The 22,830-nt window shown below is 38.6% G+C and overlaps 1 protein-coding gene across 1 annotated transcript in view; it reads left to right on the top strand.

Moving 5' to 3' along the window:
• The window catches only part of CFAP61 (cilia and flagella associated protein 61), a 354,812-nt gene that overhangs the window by 277,506 nt on the left and 54,476 nt on the right, over positions 1-22,830 (top strand). The window contains exons 20-23 of the mRNA XM_037057020.1: positions 3,200-3,492; positions 4,618-4,945; positions 7,067-7,158; positions 19,141-19,346. Coding sequence (XP_036912915.1) covers positions 3,200-3,492; positions 4,618-4,945; positions 7,067-7,158; positions 19,141-19,346 — 919 coding nt within the window. The remainder of the gene's footprint in view (positions 1-3,199; positions 3,493-4,617; positions 4,946-7,066; positions 7,159-19,140; positions 19,347-22,830) is intronic.

Genomic DNA, 22,830 nt, shown 5'->3' with positions numbered 1-22,830 from the left:
AATGAGGAGCGGCTGAGGAACCTCCAGGACAACTTTATATATTCCAACATTTGAGTCATAGGGGTTCCAGAAGGAGAAGGGAAGAGCAAGAAATTGAAACCTTATTTGAACAAATAATCAAGGAGAACTTCCCCAATCTGACAAAGGAAATAGATTTCCAGGAAGTCCAGGAAGCTCAAAGAGTCCCAAAGAAATTGGCTCCAAGGAAGCACACACCAAGGCACATCATGATTTCATTACCCAAGATTAAAAATAAGGAGAGAATCTTTTATAAAATACATATTTTATTGATTAATCTCTCACAGTCAACCCGTTTTTTCTCCCCTTTGTTTTCCTCTGCCTGTACTCCCCTCCCACCACCATTCTACCCCACTTAGTTCATGTCCATGAGTTGTACATATAGTTCTTTGGCTTCTCCATTTTCCTATGCTATTCTTAACCTCCTTCTGTCTATTTTGTACCTACCATTTGTGCTTCTTACTCCTTATACCTTTTCCTCCATTCTCCCCTGTCCCTCTCCCCACTGATGTCCATTTCTGTGATTTTGTTCCTGTTCTAGTTGTTGGCTTAGTTCACTTTCTTAAAAGGGTTCATTGTTGATAGTTGTGTTTGTGTCATTTTACTATTCATAGTTTTTGATTGTCTTCTTTTTCTTAGATAAGTCCCTTTAACATTTCATATAATAAGGGCTTGGTGATGATGAACTCCTTGAACTTGACCTTATCTGAGAAGCACTTTATCTGTCCTTCCATTCTGAATAAAAGTTTTGCTGGATAGAGCAATCATGGCTGTAGCTCTTTGGATTTCATGAGTTGGAATACTTCTTTCCAGCCCCTTCTTGCCTGTAAGGTCTCTTTTGAGAAATCTGCTGACAGTCTGATGGGTACTCCTTTGTAGGTGACTGTCCTCTTATCTCTTGCTGCTTCTAGGATTCTCTCCTTCATTTTAGTCTTGGCTAATGTAATGATGATGTGCCTTGGTGTGTTCCTTCTTGGGTCCAACTTCTTTGGCACTCTCTGAGCTTCCTGGATTTCCTGGAAGTCTATTTCCTTTGCCAGACTGGGGAAGTTCTCCTTTATTATTTGTTCAAATACGTTTTCCACTCGTGGCTGTTTCTTTCCCCCTTCTGGTACCCCTATAATCCGGATGTTGGAATGTTTAAAGATGTCCTGGAGGTTCCTAAGCCTCTCCTCATTTTTTTGAATTCCCATCCCATCATTCCTTTCTGGTTGGGTGTTTCGTTCTTCCTTCTGGTCCATTCCATTGATTTGAGTCCCAGTTTCCTTTCCATCACTATTGGTTTCCTGGACATCTCCCTTCATTTCAATTAGTTTAGCCTTCATATGTTCCTCTAATTTGTGACTATAATCAACCAGTTCTGTTAGCATCCTGATAAACAGTGTCTTGAATTGTGCTTCTGAGAGGCTGGCAATTTCTCAGTCGCTGAGAGTTACCGGCTCTGGGACTTTGAGTTCTTCTTGCGCCATCTTTTGGGCTCTTTGTGCCTGTTCTGTACCAGGATCGGAGCCCTAAGGTGTTCAGTAGCACAGGGCAACGCATTCGCTGGGTTGTGACACTTTATGTGGGAGCAGGGTCAAAGAGGAGCAATGCCAGTCCCATCTGCTGCCTGCCACCAAGGCCCCCACCGGTGCTGCAGCTGCCACCGTCACCGGGCCCACGTGTTTCATCCCACTGTACGAGAGTGTGCCACCGCCGTCAGCCCTCGCCCCCTGGGGCCTGCGTGGTCTGTCTCATTGTGCGCGAATGTGCGACCGAGATCAGTCTGCCCTGCACCCCAGCTGGTTCCGGGCTGCCTGCGCGCCTAGGTCTGGGGATCTGTCCTGCCCGACCCTGCTCACTGCTGGCCCTGCCCCTCTTACCGTCCCCGTTGAACAGTTAGATGTAGTTGGATTTCCGTATAATTCAATTTTCTGTCCTTTGGCTGTGTCTTTGTTCTCCAAACCTTAGTTGTATTCAAACTTGGTTGTGGGAGAAGGCACAGTGTTTCCACCTATGCCTCCATCTTGGCGGAAGTCCTCAATATTTTTAAGAAATATAAATAAACAATATTAATTGTTATCATCAAAATGTTACACAGGGGAAATCTCCCAAGACTATAGTGGTTTTATTTTTACTTACCTAAAGGATACTCTTTGGCCACTTTTGCTAGGTCCTGACACAGTAGATCCTAGAAATTAGAATTTAAATCTTTATAAAGTTTTTCTGTTAGCCCTGGCCAGTATGGTTCGGTTGGTGGAAGTGTCATCCATAAGCCAAAAGGTTGCTAGTTTGATTACCAATCAGAGCACATACTTAGGTTGTAGGTTCCATCCTAGTTGGGTCATCTATGGGGGAAATCCATCAATGTTTCTCTCTTGTTGAAGTTTCTGTCTCTTTCTCCCTTATCCTTTCTCTAAAATCAGTAAGCATGTCCTTGGGTGAGGAAAAAACAATGCCTAAAATGCAAAATGTTCTAGTCTTTAGTTCTCAAAAAAAGGAAAAATTTCCTTGAAATCAGCAAGGTTCGACATTTAATAATTTTTTTAAAGATGTTTCATTTATTTATTCATCTTTAGAGGGGAAGGAGAGAGGGAGAGAAACATCAATGTATGGTTGCATTTTGTGCGTCCCCTGCTGGTAGTTAGCCTGCAAGGAACCGGCCTGCAACCCAGGCATGTGTCCTGACTGGGAATCGAACCGCGATCATCTGGTTCGCAGGCCCGCGCTCAATCCACTGAGCTACGCCAGCCAGGGCAGCAAGGTTCAACATTTAAATATTCATATATCCATACCATCATGTACATGAATTTCTTTTACCATTGTCCTTTGTATCTTAGGAAGAATTCTAATGCATTGCCAACCTTAGTAATTTTTTCCTTAATAAGTGTGGCAAAGAGGGAGAAAAACAGGATAAAAAGTTTTATTCTAGACAGTTTTATTTATTATAATTACAACTTTCAAATTATAGGAACATAAATGAATGTCCTACTTCTGAGTTAAAATACTTGAATACTTGGTGGGATATTTTGTGTCAGTTCTTTACTAAATTGTCTTGGTCATCGTTGCTAGGTAACACCACTGGCTTTCTGCAACTGAAAAAGGAAAGGGTTACAGGGAGCATTTCAGTATTATTAGAATTTGACTAATAAGGTTGTTCCTCTTTTTAAACTGTATAACTTAGCATTTTCCCTTTTTCTAGGGAATGTCATTGTCTATGGGGATACAATTGATGCTTACACCACAGTGGAGACACTCTTAAACCTTGGCATAAGGGGCTCCTGCATCCACTTTGTGCAACCTCCGCCCACCTCCACCATCACCTGCATCAACAACTACTCAGTGGAAAGTGCAGTGGAGGATGCGCTCCAAGCATCAGGGGTTACCATCTACCGAGAGGCACTCCTGGCTCAGTGGAATGAGGGTCAAAACCCAAACCCTATTCGTAGTGCCTGCTTCACCACGCCCACCAAGCCTTTCAAACTTACATGCTCTGTAAGTAGGTCCTGTGAACCTCACTTGCTGCATGCACACTTGGGGTCTGGAAGGTGGTGGATAGTAAATTTATAGTCATGATCTTGGGTTTTATGTTCTAATTGCTCATTTTATCTATTGCTGGGTAACAAGCCATCCCAAACTTAGTGGCACAATACAAGAATCATGTGTTATTATTCGCTCTCATGGTCCTGGGGTTGGACTGGGTTCAACTAGGCAGTTGTCACCAGAGGTCGCTCCTGGTTGAAGTCAGAACATGGGTGGGGCTGGAATTATCTAGAAAGCATCTTCACCCACATGTCTGCCTGCTGATGCTAGATCAACTTTAGTTGAAATTTTGGCCGGAACACTTATTAATGACCCCTTCATGCCACTGGGCTTCATTTTACCATGGTGACTTGGTTCTAAGGGCAAGTGTGTGTGTGGGGGGGGGGGGGAGAGGGAGGGAGGGAGAGAGGGAGAGAGAGAGAAAGCAAGCTGTATCACTTTTCATTTCCTAGCCCCAGAGGCCAAGTGGCATCACTACACCTGCATTCTACTAACTAGAGGCAGGTCGCTAAGGCTGGTCCATAGTCAATGGAAGGGAATTAGATCTCACATCTTCCTGGAAGGAATGTCAAAGATCTAAAGAGTGCCAACGTTAAGAGGTTGCCATGTCCCTGACACAATGCTGTATGCTTGCAGTGCATTCTGTCACTTCCTCACAACAGCTCTGTAAAGGTTTGATCTTCAGTTGGGGCGTGTATAGGAGGTAACTGATTAATGCTTCTCACGTCAATGTTTTTTTTCTCTCTCTTTCTCTCTTCCTTCCTCTCTCTCTCTAAAAATAAATAAACATATTCTCAGGTGAGAATTAAAAACATTAAAAAAATGAAAATAAAAGAGTGACATTGGGTGATCTTAATTTGTTCTTCATGCCAAACAGAAGTGTCTGTCTGTTGGTCCATCTCTCTCTCTCTCTTTCTCTCTCTCTCTCTCACCCCCCCACACACCAATATGACAAACATTTAGTAGATTTAGATTTTTGTGTGGGTTCTACAAATAATAAAATCCCCTGTTGACTATTCACACTCTTGGGAAAGTAAGAGTGATAACTAAGTAACAATGTAATTGTTCACTTCATAGATATTTTTCAGTTTTTGTGAGAAGAATGTGGATTATGAAACATTTAAAGCACTCAATGATGCATGCCTTGTCTATGATGGCCGACTTGTGATTGATACAAACTTCCACACCAATGACATAGCCATCAGAGCTGCTGGCTCCCTCACCAAATTCTCCAATAGATATTATTCGAATGAGTGGACTCACAGCAGCTTCAGTTCCAAGGAAGTTGGCTTCCAGTTGGCAGCAGCTATGCTCAATCTCTTTGATCCGACCCTTGAACCTGTGACGGAACCACCAGCTGATCTTGACCAACTCATCCCCATGTTCAAAGGAGCAAAGATTCAAGGTGCGTAGTAAGCTACCTTCTTCCCCCTGATGAAGCCACCAGTTAGATCTGGATCAATGCTCAGGGCAGCCCTCCATCCTTCTCTTAGGTTTGGTGAGGAGGCTACTCTGTCTCTTAGTGGGTTTGCAGAGACAAGTGAGGGTGCTCTCTCATTTTTTAAGTATTTATTATGGACCTGACATTATTATTAACATGGTCTTTTGCTTTTGAGCATTTATTATAGACTATATAATAACTGTGGTCCCATTTTACATATAACTTAAAAGACTGGAGTATGATCAGTAATTTTCCCAGAGGTTACTCACAACTGGTCATAATAGTGTGATGCTTTGATATCTCACTAAACTTTCATTCTCACTCTAAGTTCAAAGATAAACAGACCCTTCCAAGAATCCCAGACTTTAGTCTGCTATCTGAATGAATAAGCCAAACCATTTGCAGCTGTCAACAGTCCACATTCATCTGCTAAGCCTTGTTGATCTCTGAAGAGATCATTATATGAGTAACATGGAATTTCTTTATGTTTAGGAGTTGAGAAATACTTTTGAAAATACTGTCTTTGAATGTGGCACGGGGGTAGGTGGGCTGGGATGGGAGTAAAAGACTGAAAACTGTACTTGAACAACAATTAAATAAATAAATAAATAATTTTAAAAAAAGAATGTGGTAGACCTTCTACAAAAAATGCATATGTTTACAAAATTTTGTTCATTTCCAGAAAGTTGAAGGTCTACTACCCAAAGCCATCCATAGACCCCCTAAGGTGTCCAAGGACCCTAAGACAGTAACTAGAACATCAAACTGAAGAGACAAAAGCCCTACATCCCAGACCTAATTTTTTCTACCTATCTACATGGCTTCATGGAGTCCTGCTCTGCTTCTCATTTTCAATGAGACCTTCAGAAAGATGGAGGCTGTGGGGAAAAAAGAAGGGACGGGATGGGTGACAGAGACCAGAGTTAGGTGAGGCTCATACTTCTGGGACAAATGAGAAATATTAAGAATTTGAAAACAGTATGGAGTTACCTTGAAAAATTAGAAATGGAACTGCCTTTTAACCCAGTGATCCCACTTCTGGGAATATACCCTAAGAATCCTGAAATAAATAGCAATCAGAATGAATATATGCATCCCATTGTTCATAGCAGTGTTATTTACAATAGCCAAGACCTGAAAACAGCCCAAGTGCCCATCAGTGGATTAGTGGATAAAAAAGCTGTTGCACATTTACACATGGAATACTATGTGGCCATAAATAAGGAACTCTTACCCTTTGAGACAGCATGGATGGACCTGGAGATTATTATGCTAAATGAAATAAGCCAGTCAGAGAAAGATATAGCATATGATCTCACTTATATGTGGAATCTAATGAACAAAGTAAACTGATGAACCAAATAGAACCAGAGGCATGGATACATGGAACAGACTAACAGACCTCAAAGGGGAAAGGACTGAGAGTGGGATGCTAGATAAAAGAAAGTGACGAGATTAGCCAAAGAACAGATATGTATAGCCTGTGGACACAGACAATAGTGTGGTGAAGGCCAGGGGAGAAGGGGTGGGGGCTTTGTAGAGGTGGCCAAAGAGGGGGATGGGGGTAGAACGGGGAACATCTGTAATAGCATCAACAATTAAAAAGGAATGTGATAATGATAGTTTTCTAAAACAGTGGACAAGAAATTTATGATTTTCTTTATAAAATTCAATTTTTAAATATTTTGGTTAAATATGAGAGGGGTGATGAGAAATGGAAAAACCATTGCAACAGTTAAAGATTCTAAAGATCTGGTTGTGGCTTTGACAGGTATAAGGCAGAGTAACAGGAGTTATGAGAAATTACAGGATACACAGTATCAGCTTGGCACATCTTGGAGCACTGTTAGCTACATTACAGGGTGTAATGGCACATTCATATTGATTTTGTTAAGTAAAGCCCAACCATCCCAGGAAGTTCCTTGCTAATAGCAGTGCTTTCATGAGAAAGTTTGAGTAGCATACACCATTATAGGCATCTCTGTTTGTCTTGTCCTACAGATATAAGCTCACCAACCTTATTACCATGTTACCCCCCCTTATTAACAACTAAATTAAAAGTGGGAAACTTGCCATTTCCTCTAGGAGGCATCCTTCCTGGGTCTTACCATTATCTGCATATTGCCAAGCCTGCCATTCTAACTCCCTTGGAAGTGCAAATGGCCCAGCCTGATTTTGTAAGTACTATTCTTGAATTTCATTTTACTTTCCAATATGACACTTTGTTTACAGGGGGTGAATTCTTTATTCGGATCTTTAGCATAATGTATTGGTTTATGCATCAGAAAGCCACTGCAGTAACTAGCTCCTAAGATGGCCCTCAGTGACTTCTGCCTCTTGGTATTCATGCCCCTTTGTGGTCCCCTCACAGTGAATAGGGCTGTTATGTGTAGCTAACAGGATATTGTGGAAATGACAGTTTGAGTCTTCCAAGGCTAGGTTGCAAAAGTATTACAGTTTCCTACTTGCACCCTCCTGGATGACTTACTGCCCTGATTGTAAGGTCTGGTGGGCAACCCATGGTAGGAGTCCATGTGTTAAGGATTTAAGGATTCCTGCACTGCAGTCATTAGGCAGCTGCCTTGGGAGTAGATCCTTCAGCCCCAGTCAAGCCTTTAGATGATGTAACCCCTGCCACCATCTTCACTACACATTGATGAGACGCCATGAGCCAGAATGCCCCAGCTAAGCTACTCCCAATTTTTTACTCTCAAAGACCAAGGTAATAAGAGTTTATGGTTGTTTTGAGTCACTAACTGTTTTTTAATGACTTTTAAAAGAGAATTTTTAGGTTCAAAGCAAAATTGAGAGGAATGTAGAGAGATTTCCTATTTATCCCTGCCCCCAATCATGCAAACTGTCTTCATTATCAACATCCCTAATCAGAGTGACATTTGTTGAGACTGATGAACTTAAATTGACACATCATTATTAATCAAAGTCTCTGGTTTACATTAGGGTTCACTCTTAGTGTTGTACATTCTTGAGGTTTGGACAAATGTATAATGACATGTGTCCATCATTATAGTATCATTCAGAGCAGTTTCACTGTCCTAAGAATCCTCTGTGCTCCACCTGTTCATCCCTTTCTCCCACTTAACCCCTGGCACCCATTGATTTTCTTATTGTCTCCAGTTTTGCTTTGTCCAAAATGTCATATTATTGGAATCATATAGTATGTAACCTTTTCAAGTTGGCTTTTTTCATTTGTGCTACTGGCCTGAGAGCTCTTTTCCTTTAGTATTCCATTGCCTGAATGTATCATACAGTTTACTTCTCCATTCACTGATTGAAGAACATGAAGCCACTAAATGATACACCAATAGATAACTAAAATAACCACATTTGTGGCAACATAGTAAGGAAATTGCATAGGGTCTGGAATGTGTGTGCTGACCTTGTTTTCCTGACCTCCCTGAATTATATCAGAGGGATCACCCAAAAGGTACAGAGTGTGATAGGGGGAAGTCACTGGGCTCAAGGTAACCAGAAAGAGCACATGTGGTTGGTCGGTTGGCAAGCTCCTCAAATAAGATTTTTAATAAAAGGCCCCAAACTGGTATTTGTTGTCAACTGGCAGTTTCCCTTCTGATGTGTCATGTTTACTTTTTTGTCAGTGAGGTGTTGCATTCACCAACCATGAGAACAAATGTCGGAGACTTTCAGGGTTCCAAAGATGTTACTTTATTGGCCAAGTTTAACCTGCGCAGGGGCGAACTCTCCAAAGTGTCCGGAGACATGGTGCCCGCAAGGGCTGCAAATGAGAGTCGCGCCAAATGCTTACAAGCTTAGGGTTTTATGGAGGCGAGCAAGCAAGCTGGATACAGAAGCAGATGTGGCGGTTAGCGGTTGGCTCAGGGGCACAATAGGGTCACTGATTATTGGTGAGTTAACTCGTGCACTGGCTCGTGCTCCTTTACTTGATTGGTCAGTTGAGCTTGTGCACAGGGGTAAAATTTCCCTCCCTAGTAACTGTCCAGATGGCTATCTGCCTGACTAACCTTGTTGCTCTTACACCACATCCTGGAACACACCCCGCTCTTCGAGTGTGTCCCAGAGCCTCTTTGCATTAGTTAGTAAAACACCTTTTGCTTCCTTACAGCTATGTTCTGACTAGTTCCCCTTTGCCCTCAATATGAGGCAGAAACTAGAAGTTGACCACTTAATTTCTATTCCCATTTTCTTATCCTTAGTAATTTTGGTGTCAATGATATGACCAACTTAAACACATTTCCCAAATTTCCTTGAGACTAGGGCCATTTATATGGCAGGTTCTGATCAATGAGATGTTAGTGGAAGTTGTTGAAAAATTCCTCAAAAGGCAGGTGGACTCACATTATACAGACTATTGTCCTCTCACCCTTCTTCCTTCAGGAAATTAGAATCCCAGCTCTTCCATTTCATTTTCATGGACTTTGGACAAGTTATTCAACTTTTCTGCATGTCTGGGATTATTAGGGATCATGTATAGAGTAACACTGCCTTTTGGGAGCAAAATAGGTGACCAGTCAGTGGTGGATATTGTTAATCATAGTTCCAGATAAATAATGAAATCTGTTTCTTCCACGGAAAGGGAAAATGCTCTGTGTTTAAAACTTATTTCCCTTGGGCCTCTCACCAATTCTTTTGGGTGTGCTTTGTATATGTGGTCTGATGAAAAATTTTCTTACAAATAAAGGATCATAATGAATGATGTTCCAGTTTCTATTGTTATGTAACAAAACTTTGCATCTTGAAGCAGCCATTTCATTCTGCTCAGATTCCTTGGGTCCATAATTCAGACAGAGCACAGTGGGAAGGGCTTGTCACTCTTCCACAATGTCTGGAGGTTCAGCTCAGGAGACTGGAAGATTAGGGGTGACATAATGGTAGATCCTCTGAGGAGTTACTCACCTGGGCTGGGATGATTCAAACATAGGGAGTGCTGACCGGAGTATCACACCTGGGCTATGTAGCCTGGGCCTCTGCACAGCATGGCAGCCTCAAATAGTCAGATTTCTCATGTGACAGCTCAGGTCTCTGAGTACAAGTGTCCCCACTAGCAAGTTGATAGCTGCATCACTTTTCATCACCTGGCCTCAAAAGTCACACAGCATATTTCCCTCACATCTTCAGTTATTGCAGTCACAGCCCATCAAGACTTAAGGAGAAAGGACATAGAATTCATCTCTCAATGGGAAGAGTGTCAAGGTCATATTATAGAAGAGAATGTGGGGTAGGGGATATTATGGCCATCTTTGGAGAAGACTTTGGAGAATATGATCTGCCACTGATAAGATGGGGGGCATTGGATGAACAGGATGAAGCCCAGATGATGTGTTCAGAGGCTGAGCACTTTGTTCATTGTAGATAAATACCTGGAGCCAAATATGTTCAAGAGCTAGAAAATACTGCACTTCATTTCAGACAAAGCCAGATTTTTCAAGGACACTGTGTGATTTCCTACATGCAGTGTAATTTATTTATGAACTACTGGCTGCCTCTGAATAAAGTCAGAGGAGGAGCCACAGGGATTTTTACATAATGAGAGTTTTAATAAGAATGCAACTTTAACAGATTCTTTGGCTGGTGAAATGACAGTATTTGAATAGGACCCCTGACTTTAATTAACTATTTTTCCAGGTGGGCCTCCTTTTTAATTAGTACAGAAGTTCTAAACAGATTTTTTCTGTTTTATTCTCCAATAAATAAATAAATAAAGATAGATAGATTCCATGACAGTCTTTTGGAATTGGAATTAATTTTGTTAAGTAAAATTGTTGGCAGTCACCTAAATATAGCCAGATGATTGAGAACAGAGCCTACTGCACAATATTTTAATAAAGAAACTAAAATTATTATGATAATAAATGTAGTACACATTAGTCTTATCAAACTTTTATAGCACTCATGAATTAAAATATTTAAGTAAGAAGTTACTTTAATAGTTCATGAGCTTCATGAGAGGTGCCTGACAAAAGGAAGAAAGGGGCCTCCAAGTCATCTTCAAAATAAACTAATTTACAGATTCCAGTCCACATGCTTTGTTGGCTTATACACCACAGAGTAAAGAAATTTGTCATAACAAATTCTGCTTTGGATACCATTAAATTTAAAATTCTGTATTCATCATAAGAGCTGGGAACTTTATTTTTTGCACACCAAGTCTGATTAATCCTGTGTTTTCCATTTGGTATGAATTCAGAGCCATTTTCAAACCTTCATCACAATCATGAAGGAACTTGAAAGGGTAATTGTATCCAAAGAGAAAGAAAAAGAAACACACCACAACCAGTTACTCCATTACAATGTTAAATTCAAAATCCAAATTTTCTAACAATCCCACAGAATTGGAAGGTATATTAAATCATTATAATCCCTAGAATCCCTCATGAGATGGCAGGGCCGGAAGCTGCCTTGTCATTAGTGGAGTGATTTTTCTGTGAGGAGGGGCAGAAGTGTTCTGGATTTCACTGGATTTTTCCCAGTTTTCCAGCAACCATATAGGAATAACCTAAGAAATTTAGATAGTCTGCCCAGCCCTACTAGGGTAATCAGTGTCTGAGAAACCCATCTGTAGGTGAGTTGTCTTTAATGTTGATGCAAGATATTTTGAAGTGTTCCAGATTCCCAAAATGCTCCCCTCCCCAGTTATGTTAACAGAATACCAGATCTCAATAAGTGGACACAATTACTTTTTTGTTAATATTAGCTGTCATAGCACAAGTCATTTCTGCCTCTACAGTCTGGCTACTTTTTTCATTCTTTAAACCCCCATAGCTATGATGTGCTAAAAGATACAGAGGCAACCCAAAAATTATAATTCAATTTTAAATTAAAAAAATAAGACCAAAAAAACCTCCCAAACAAACACATTAAGGTAAGAAATTGAAACAGGCTGACATAGAAGAGCCTATATGCTCAGACTCCTTGCTGTCAGCCAGCAGCCTGCAAGGGCTCATCATGGTGACCTGAGTCTTGAGGTGTTCAGCTTTGGCCAAACCATCCCCCCTAAACATAGGGTCTTTGTGAGCAGAAGGTGGAGTAGTGAGTGAAACACTGCCAAGTCAAAATTTTGTCAGCCATATGGACAGATCTTAAGGTGTATACCTTTGATGCCTGGGTTCCCTTCCTTAATCATTCAGAATAAAGAAATTTTAAAGAGGAGGAGGATGAAGGGATAAGACTTTGTGGAATGGCTGAGTCTGTTCTCCAGTGAACCCTGAAAAAACCTGGTGCTAAAACTATGGCAGAGCTGTTGGCAGGACCCTCTGTCCTGGACTGCCAACCACTCTACCACCAGGTGAGGGAATGGTCCCTCCTCAGACACTCATTCAGCTTTTCCACCAAGGCATCCCTACTGCAAAGGGGCTTCCCAGACTAAAGGTGAGAAGGTGGGTCAGGGACTAAGCCTAAAGCTGCTGGCGCCAAACTCAAATGGTCTTTAAAGTCTTGCATTTAATATTAAAAAGGTACATGAAGAACGCATTCTTCACTCTCGTATGTGTATGTGTGTTTAATTCAGAAATAGTTTTTACTACGATGGGCCACTAAGTAAAGTTGATGCCAGGACTATTCTATGATGCCAAGTGCCCCACTCCTATGTGTTCATTGCTTAGTCTGAAAAGTCAAAAATTCTTGACTCACTACCTTCCTTCCTTTTTCTTCTGCTTTCTGTTTCATTTCTTTTTCTTTCATTTTTTTCACCAAAAGTCTAGTTCCTTGCCCCAGCACAGCCATATTATTTAAGAATAACTTATCATTTTAGAAGTAGTAGTCATTGTTTAAAAATTAGAAATGATATAGTTGTTTATAATATTTTCTTACAATTCTTTGTACTTCTTTTGTGTCAGATGTTATTTATTCTTGTTCATTTCTGATTTTATTTGTTTGGATCCTTTCCTTTTTTTTCTTGATGAGTCTGATTAAAGGCATGTCAATCTTGTTTATCTTTTCAAAGAATCAGCTGTTGGATTCATTGATGTTTTGTACAGTTTTTAAAGACTATTTCTTTTATTTCTGCTCTGATCTGTTTTTATTTCCTTCCTTCTACTCACTGGGCTTCGTTTGTTGTACTTTTTCAAATTCCTCAAAATGTGAAGTTAGATGTTTATTTAAGCAGTTTCTCTTTCTTTTTTTTTTTTTTTTTTTTTTGAGATAAGCCTGTAATGCTATGAATTTTCCTCTTAGGAATCTTTCCCAGTGTCCCACAGATTTTGGATGCTTGTGTTCTCATTTTCATTTGTTTCAAGGTATCTTTTGATTTCTTCCTTCATCTTATTGTTGCCCCATTCATTGTTTAATAATCTGTTATTTAGCTTCCATGTCTTTGCATGCTTTTCAGTGTTCTTATGATTGATTTCTAGTTTCATAGCATTGTGGTCAGAAAAGATGCTGAATATGATTTCACTTTTCTTAAATTTATTGAGACTTGTTTTGTGTCCTAACATGTGGTCTATCCTAGAAACATTTTATATGCATTTGAAAAGTATGTATATTCTACTGCTGTGGGGTGAAATGCTCTAAAGATACCAATTAAATTCATTTCATCAAGTGTGTCATTAAAGGCCACTGTCTACTTGTGGATTTTCTTTCTGGAGATCTATACATTGAATTCAATGGGGTGTTGAAATCCCTTTCTATGGCTGTATTTCTGTCAATCTCTCCCTTTATGTCCATCAAGATTTTTTTACATATTTTGGTGTTCCTACGTTGGGTACATAAATGTTTACTAGGGTTATATCATCTTCTTGTTAGTTTGCTATCATTATGTAGTATCCTTTGTCTCTTACTGTAGCCTTAGTTTTAAAGTCTATTGTGTTGGATATAAGTAATGCTACCCCAGCTCTTTTTTTCTTTTCCATCTGCATGAAGTATCTTTTTAAAAAATTCCTTTACTTTTAGTCTGTATGTATCTTTTGATCTGAGATAAGTCTCTTGGAGGCAGCATATATATGGGTCTTGTTTTCTTATGCATTCAGCTACCCTATGTCTTTTGGTTAGAACATGTAAGCCATTTACATTTAAGCGATTATTGAAAAATACATATTTAATGCCAATTGATTATTAGGCTATTTTCTTCTGTTTTTTTCCTTTCTCTTTTTCTTCTTCTTCTTCTTCTCTTCTTCTTAAAGAAAGCCCTTTAACATTTGTTGCAGTACTGGTTTGGTGTTAACAAATTCCTTTCTTTTTTTCTTCTCTGGGAAGCTCCTTATCTCTCAATCAATTTTAAATGATAACATTGCTGGGTAAAGTAGCCTTGGTTGTAGGTCTTTGCTTTTCATCACCTTGAATATTTCACACCACTGCCTTCTGTCCTAAAATGTTTCTGCTGAGTAAGCAGATGACAGTTTTATTGGTGTTCCCTCATAGATAAACTACCTGCTTTTCTCTTGTGGCTTTTAAGATTCTCTCTTTGTCTTTAAGCCTGAATTTAAAATTAAATTAAAATTTAATTTTAATTATGATGTGTCTCAGCATAGGCTTCTTTGGGTCCAATTTGTTTGGGATTCTCTCAGTGTCTTGGACTTGTGTGTCTTCTTCCTTCACCAGATTAGGGAAGTTTTCAGTCATTATTTCTTCAAGTACATTCTCAATCCCTTACTTGCTCTCTTCTCCTTCTGATATTCCCATGTTGCGGATGTTATTATGCTTCATGTTGTCCAAAATGTTTCAAAGTGCTCCTCATTTTTAAAAATTCTTTTTTTTCCTACTCTACCTGGGTGTTTTTTCTACCTTGTCTTCCAAATCACTGACTCAGTCTTCTGCTTCATTTAACCTACTGTTATTCTTTCCAGTGTATTCCACCAAGAAACTACTATAACTTATAAATGAATTCAGCAAAGTGGAAGGATACAAAATTGATATCAAGAAATCAGTTGCATTTTAATGTGCTAATAACAAACTAACAGAAAGGGAAGTTAAGAAAACTTAATTCACAATTGTTACACAAAGAAAAAAATACCTAAGAATAAACCTAGTCGAGAATGTAAAAGACCTATACCTGGGAAATTATATGACACTAAAGAAAGAAATGGAAGAAGATACAAATAAGTGGAAGCACATACCATGTTCATGGATAGGAAGAATTAACATCATTAAAATGTCCATTCTACCCAAAGCAATCTGTAGATTCAGTGCAATTCCTACCAAAATTCCAATGACATATTTCACAGAACTAGAACAAATATTTCAAACATTTATATGGAACCATGAAAGGCCCTGCATAGCAACAGCAATCCTGAGAAAGAAGAAAAAGCTTGGAGGACTCATTCTACCTAATATGAAACTATACTATTCATAGTAATCAAAACAGCAGAATAGAGAGCCCAGATAAGCCCACACCTTTATAGTCAAATAACATTTGACAGAGGAAGCAAGCACATAAAGTGGGTTAAAGACAGTCTATTCAATAAACGGTGTTGGGAAAATTGGACATATATGTGTAGAAAAATGAAACTAGACCACCTCCTTATATCACGCACAAGAATAAATTCAAAAAGGGTCAAAGATTTAAATGTTATACCCAAAACCATAAAAGTCATAGAAGGAAAACATAGGAAGCAAAATCTTAGACATTGCTTACAGCAATATTTTATCCAGGCAAGGGATACAAAAGAAAAGATCAACAAATTGGATTACATCAAACTAAAAAGGGTTTGCACAGCAAAGGAAATCATCAACAAAATAAGAAGACAACCCACAGAATGGGAGAAATTATTCACCAATACTTCTGACAGGGGGTTAATATCCAAAATTTATGAAGAACTTATGAAACTCAACACCAAAAAACCCCAAACAAACCAAGTAAAAAATAGGCAAAGGATCTGAATAGACGCTTCTCCAAGGAGGACATACAGATGGCCAACAGACATACAAAAAGATGCTCAATGTCACTAATCATTAGAGAAATGCAAATTAAAACCACAATGAGATATCTTTTCACACCTGTCAGAATAGCTATCATCAATAAATCAACAAACAACAAGTGCTTTTGAGGATGTGGAGAAAGGGGAACCTGATGGGGACACTGACCTGCAGTGTCTGCATCATTATGGATGAAATGAGACATTCACATGGACTGCTGAGTCTGGTGGAGGAAAAGGGACAGTATGGCTTTTTATCTCAAAGGGAGCAAAAGCCACTGCCCTTGCCATGACCGGCCTTTATTGGGTTTCTCGGCACAATACATGATGGTCCTCATTTACTATGCACAAGTTCATTTTAGGTGGTTACCTTTTACAGAAAACAAAGGAACCAATACCACTAATCACTTCACAGAAGAGGGATATTTGCAAATGAAAAGGCAAAAGTGGTTGAACTGGTTACACTTATCCTTGGAAGGTTCAGCATGGATTTTAGGAAGTTATTTTGCAGTAAATGTTCACCACAAATCTGGGTGAGGGAATTTTTAGCAAAAAGCAAGACTCAAAGCAGCCTAGGCACATTGCAGGCCTGATTCCCTACAGGAGAACCTATCCATGGGTGTGGGTCCTATGCATCTCTGAGTGGGAGCTGGGCCACCACGCCACACAGAACGGTCTCCTACAGGAACACTTTTGCACCATTGGTGGGAATGTGGATTGGTGCAGCCACTGCGGAAAGTCGTATGGAGATACCTCAAAAAAACTAAAAATGGATCTGCCTTTTCACCCAGCAGTCTCACTTCTGAGGATATATACAAAGAAACCTGAAACACTAATTCAAAAGAACATAAGCACCACTATATTCATTGCAGCAGTACTTACAATCACCAAGATATAGAAGCAGCCCAAGTGCCCATCAGTAAATGAGTAGATAAAACAACTCTGGGACATTTACACAATGGAACACTACTTGGTCATAAGAAATATGAAAATTTTACCTTTTGTGACAGAATGAATGGACCTGGAGAACATTATGCTAAGTGAAATAAGCCAGTCAGAGAAAGACAAATACCATATGATTTCACTCATCTAAAAAACAAACTGAACTGACAAGGAAAATAAAGACAGACTCATAGATGGAGAGCAGTCTGACAGGTGGGGTGGGGGGGAACAAAAAGGGATTGGGCAAAAAAGAAAAAAGGACTCATGGTCATGGACAACAATGTGGTGACTGCTGGGGGGAGAGGAGTATAGGGGACTAAATGGTAATGGGGAAAATACAGTAAAGATTGAATAAACGAAAAAAGTTAGCAATGATGAGTAGTCAAAAGAACAGAGAAAGAAACAATGAAAATGACACAATTTGCCAACCACAGAATAACATTTATTAAAATGTTGATAAAAAAGGAATGATCTGTACATTTTAAAACTATTTTATAATATAAAATGTACTGTGATCATATTTTTCTGTTATTAAATGTAGTTTACCAATAAATTCTAATATATGTGTTGTGCCCTGTCATTAGGATACCATTGTTTTGTTAGGTAATCCTTTACTAAGTTCATTTTCTGAATCCTTGATATGAGGTAGATTTTTCTCTCTGTATCCATTCATCTTTATGAGTGATGGGCCAGCTGCAGTCCCCAACCACTTTCCTAAGCTGTATTTGTTCTCTCTCACACCCCAAACACACAATTTCTCACACATAGTTGGGACTAGCCCAGGATTTACCTGATACCCCTCCTGTATACTTCACTTTGTGCCTTTGTAATTGCCTGACTCCTTCTCAGGATTTCTGCCATATGGTATCCAAACACCGACCAGTTGCTTCAATTTATTTAAAAGTCCAGTTAAACTGTGTGTTCTTGTTTAGGAAAAATTCCCAGGGGATGTTCAGGACTAAGTAAATGTTTGGGATCAGTATATCCAACTTGCCTTGGATTTATAAATGCCACATTCAAGTTCAGAGCAAAAGCTTAAATCTATATGCACTCAGGAAAGATTTATTGAGCGTTACCATGGTCTAAGTTCAGAGTCCAGGGGTAAATTATGGTTCAACCACCACCAACAAAACCTATTTGTCTGCTATGGGTTCCCAGTTTGGTTTCCTGAGCCCATGGGGAGTGTGCCTCTGTTTCGTAAGCTGATAGCCACTAGAGGTTAAAAAAGAAAAAGTGGTGGTGTGACATGGGGTAGTGTAGCATCTTTCCTTGTCATCTGGGCTTAGATGGTAGTTTTAGCCAGTTTCTAGGGGACACAAAGCTTTGACAATTTACAGACTAAATAGGAGCCTGCAGATCCTGGCCACGTAGCTCTGTTGGTTAGAGTATTGTCCCAATATGCCAAGGTTGCATGCTTGGTCTCTGATCAGGGCATATACAAGGAAACAACCAATGAAGGCATAAATAAGTGGAACAACAAATCAACCTTTCTGTCTCTCTCTCTCTCTCTCTCTCTCTCTCTCTCAAAACCAATACAAATAAAAAATAAATAGAAATTATATGTATAATTATATATATATGCATATATATATATAATCTCCTGCAGAATGTATATGTGTGTTTCCCATAAACTTCCACTTTCTTCCTGGAAATAGATCTTACAAAACAGCTGAACCTCCCCAAACCTAGCTGCCAGAGATTCACCTTTTATTTGTTTCCTTATTTAAGTAAACTTTTTAAANAAAACCAATACAAATAAAAAATAAATAGAAATTATATGTATAATTATATATATATATATGCATATATATATGTAATCTCCTGCAGAATGTATATGTGTGTTTCCCATAAACTTCCACTTTCTTCCTGGAAATAGATCTTACAAAACAGCTGAACCTCCCCAAACCTAGCTGCCAGAGATTCACCTTTTATTTGTTTCCTTATTTAAGTAAACTTTTTAAAAAACTGAGATTCTTTCTATCATTCTTGGCTGGGAGGTTTTTCTCAAAACAGTGCTGTGAAAAACTAAGAAAATTAACAATTTTAGCACACCTCACAGAGCAGAGTAAACCCAGTCCCACATATTAGCTGTGTGAGGTATTGAATAATACAGAATTGGCTGTAACCTAGCAACTAACTTAAAAACGTGGAACAATACAGTTACAGTTTAAAATATCTTGAGGAAGAATTAGTCATTAAGTCCAAGTATGTGGTTTTGGACATAGCTATTTTCTGTTGAGTTTAGACCTTGTCTGTTATAGCTATTTGCAACAAGTGATAGCTTGTCTTGTGTTTGGAAAGTAAATTTCTGTGATAAAGTTCCCAACATTCAGAAATGTTTCTAATGTTGTTTTTTGATCCATTCCTCTCCAGGGTTCAGAAGTAGTAACAGGTAATGCGAAAAATGGGAATTACTTCCGGATACATGTTAACAAGTATAAAATGGTGGAAACCATCACATGCCTTTCTAAGGAGGCTTTCCCTACCTCCAACTACATTTGCTTGTTTGGCCAGCATGAGCAAGTCCTCAACAACCTGTGTGCTCGGTATGAGGACAACATGATCACAGATCTCTACAGGTAAATTGGACCAAGTATTTTAGTAAGGAAAAATACATAGTGTCTTATGAATAAAGGGTATGTTTTCTGATGCACCAGATAACAAAACAGCAGGAATCCCTGGGAGAAGCTAGAGTGGCAGAGATTTCATTCTACTCTGATAAAGAATATCTGGCCATTAGCATCAACCAGAGGTGGAAAGTCATGTAGGGAAATGCATGGGCTCTAGATGCACCTACACATGGCTCCCATGGTCATGCACAGGCCTTAATCCCAAGTGCAGCAGTGCCAGCTTCCACACCATGGGTGTGCCTGGATGACATGGTTTTTGAGTTCCTTCACAGGGGGCTGTTGAGAGAAGTGGTCAGAAAAAAATACATCAATTTATGTTGCCTTCTTTGAGTCAGAAGTTTAGGAGGTAGTTAGGGAACAGGGCACAGAAGCAGTTGGTCCTGGTGGGAACTCCACAAGCAGACAGGCTGTTTATGACCCCAGCCCTCTTCTACATGGCTTACGCTCAAACAGGGAAGGGCAGCCATTTGTCCAAGATGTTAAGGGGATTCTGCACTGGCAGGTTGGTTTGACTGGGTGATGTAGATCTTGGTATTTCAACTCTAAAACACTGCTTTATCCTGTAACTCTGGGAAGGCTAGAATTTTAGAGTAGAAAACTACTTCTGGATATAATCTGCTACTTAGAAAGGTTAGGAGAATTTTCAGAGCTGATACCAGATATAGATGCAGGATGTAAGTTCTAAAATTCCAGGGTGCTTAATATTCATTGGGGTGACTTCCAGGATCAGAATCAATCTTTCTTCCTTCTTTATTTTTTTATATTATAGAACACATTATATAAACAGAAAAGTATGTAAAACATGTATTTATATTTTAAGGGATAATATTACTAAAAATCTATCTGCCTAGTATCTACCTTAAGAAATAATTCCTTACTTTAGGACATTAGAAGCTTCTCTCTGATTACACACCCCCACTCTGTCTACTTGGAGGTAACCACTACCCTATAGTTTGGGTTAATCATTCTCTTTCTTTCCTGTAAAGCAGGGATCAGCAAACATTATTTATAATGAACCAGATAGTAAATATTTTCTGTTTTGCAGACCATATGACTTATGTTACAAGTACTCAAATCTGTCATTGTAGTATGAAAGCAGCCATAGGCAATATTCAACTTTATTTACCAAAACAGGAACCAGGCCAACCCTTGTTTTAGAAATGTGCCACATATATATTTCCTAAAAATATATTAAAAGTTCTATATATGTTATATATAATATTTATATATAATACATAATTATATACATTTACATATTACATATATATATATGTATGTATATATAACAAACACACCTAAAACAAAAGCAAACTAAGAGGACAGCTACATCAGGAGTAGAATATATATATATATATATATATATATATGTTTATTTTGCCTTCTTTGAGTTGATTCTGTTGCTTCCTGAGAAAGTCAACAGTGTTTATCACTATGTTTATAAGGCTCATCATGGTAATGTTTGCAGCTATAATTTATTTTCCCTGCTGTATAGTATTCCCTTATATAAATGTGTCACAGTTCAAACATCTATTTTCCTGTTGATTGGTAGTTAAATTGTTCCCAGTTTGATGCCAGTACCAACACTGTTATGGGCACTGTGGACATACCTCATCTGCAAGAATTTCTCTCAGGTGTTCTAGGTGGTGCTGAAATGGTCTCCAGAGTAGTTGTATCTATAAACTCAGCAGGGCACAAGAGCACCTCCACAGCCCTGGCAAGCATTGGTATGGGCAGACTTTAAAATTTGGCTGTTCTGGTGGTTTGAAAAGGTGTCTTCCTATAGTTTTAATTTTCCCTTTTCTGATTAATGATGCAATTTAATGCTTTTTTATTTGTTCATGGATCATTTGTAGTAGTTCCTATGAAATGCCTGTTTATGACCTTCATCCATGTTTCATCTGGGTTGTTGTCTTCTTCCTAATTCATAGGGGTTATTCATATATTCTGGATGCAAACTTGTATTGGTTATGTATCCTTAATATATCTTCTCTTACCTTAGAGAAGGCTTGTCTTTTGAGGTTTGTCTTTTCACTTACCTTATGGTGTCGATTAAAAGGTATTCTTAACTTTAACATAAACTGTCTTCTTTGGGGTGTTCTAGATACTTTTGTCCCTTTGCTTTTCTAATAGGTTTAAGTAAATTTGTCAAGCTCTGTGAAAGGAAATGTATTTGATAGGAAATGCATTAAATTTTAGATTAACTGGATGAGAATTGACATCTTTGTTATTAGGTCCAACATCATAATATAGTATAGGTCTGGATTGACTTAGGTTTCCTTAACGTATTTCAGTAAAGGTTTATCATTTTCTCCATAGATTGCTTAATTTTTGTTTAATATAATCCAAAGTGTTTTATATTTTCATTGTTGTAAATATCATTTCTTGTTGCTGTTGTATAGAAATGCACTAACTTTTTGTAAGGTTTTATATTCTGCAAATTTTCTAAACTTTCATTCATAAATAATTCACCTGTAGATTCTTGTAGATTTTCTGCACAGAAAAATTATAGCACCTGCAAATACTAACAGTTTTTTCTCTTATTTTCTATCCTTGTACCTTTTATCTATTCTTTTGTCTTATTACATTGGCTAGTTTTTACAGTAAAGGTAAAATGGAGGTATGGCACCCTTGCCCCATCGTAATTTTAAAGGGAATTTGTTCTTCATTAAAGGTGTGATATTTGCCATACATATTTTATAGATTTAAGTTTATCAGATTTAAGTTTTTTTTAATTACTGGCTTGCTAAACATTTTTATCATGCATGGATTTTAATTTTTTTCAAGAAAGAGGATTTAATTTCTGAAACTCTTTATGTATGAGGATATTTTCCTAATGCTTTCTGTTATGAACTATATTTTGAGTGTCAAATTCCTTAATTATATGCTTTCTCTCCTCAGATCTTTGGATATTTAACTGCACTATTTATCTAAAATAAAGAAAAATATCTAGAAAATAAATTCATTTATTTCTAACCTAGTGCACAGGATTTTATTTATAGTTGCTTATCTGAAATGTTTAAGTTAGAGGAGAATCAGTTGTTTGTTAAAGAATAATTTTACTTGGTGGGGAGGAAAACACTGAGAGTTTTCTTTAACAAGAGAATGTTTTCAGCCTGCCAAGATGGAGGTGTAGGTAAAAATCCTTACCTTCCTGGCACAACTAAGAGGAGGATAATAACCAATCTAAAATCAATAAACAACTAAAATCACCAGAAAATCAAGTTGCATGGAACTCCAACAACCACAGAATTAAAGAAATAGTCAAACAGAACAACCAGACCACTAAGGTTGTGAACAGAGAGAAACCTCAGCAAGGCAGTGGACTGTGAAGGCAGGGCTGGCTGCAGCAAGGCAGCTGACTACGCAGGAGCTGGCTTAAAGGGAAACTGAGACTCAGAACTGGCTGTGGATTATGGCACTTTCCTCAGTGGGA

This window comes from Sturnira hondurensis, unplaced genomic scaffold (genome assembly GCF_014824575.4).
Source record: "Sturnira hondurensis isolate 20B ecotype Veracruz unplaced genomic scaffold, ASM1482457v3 Scaffold0009244, whole genome shotgun sequence".
NCBI classification, from domain to species: Eukaryota; Metazoa; Chordata; class Mammalia; order Chiroptera; family Phyllostomidae; genus Sturnira; species Sturnira hondurensis.
Note: the sequence above shows the minus strand (reverse complement) of the source record. Positions and strands in the feature narration are given on the sequence as shown.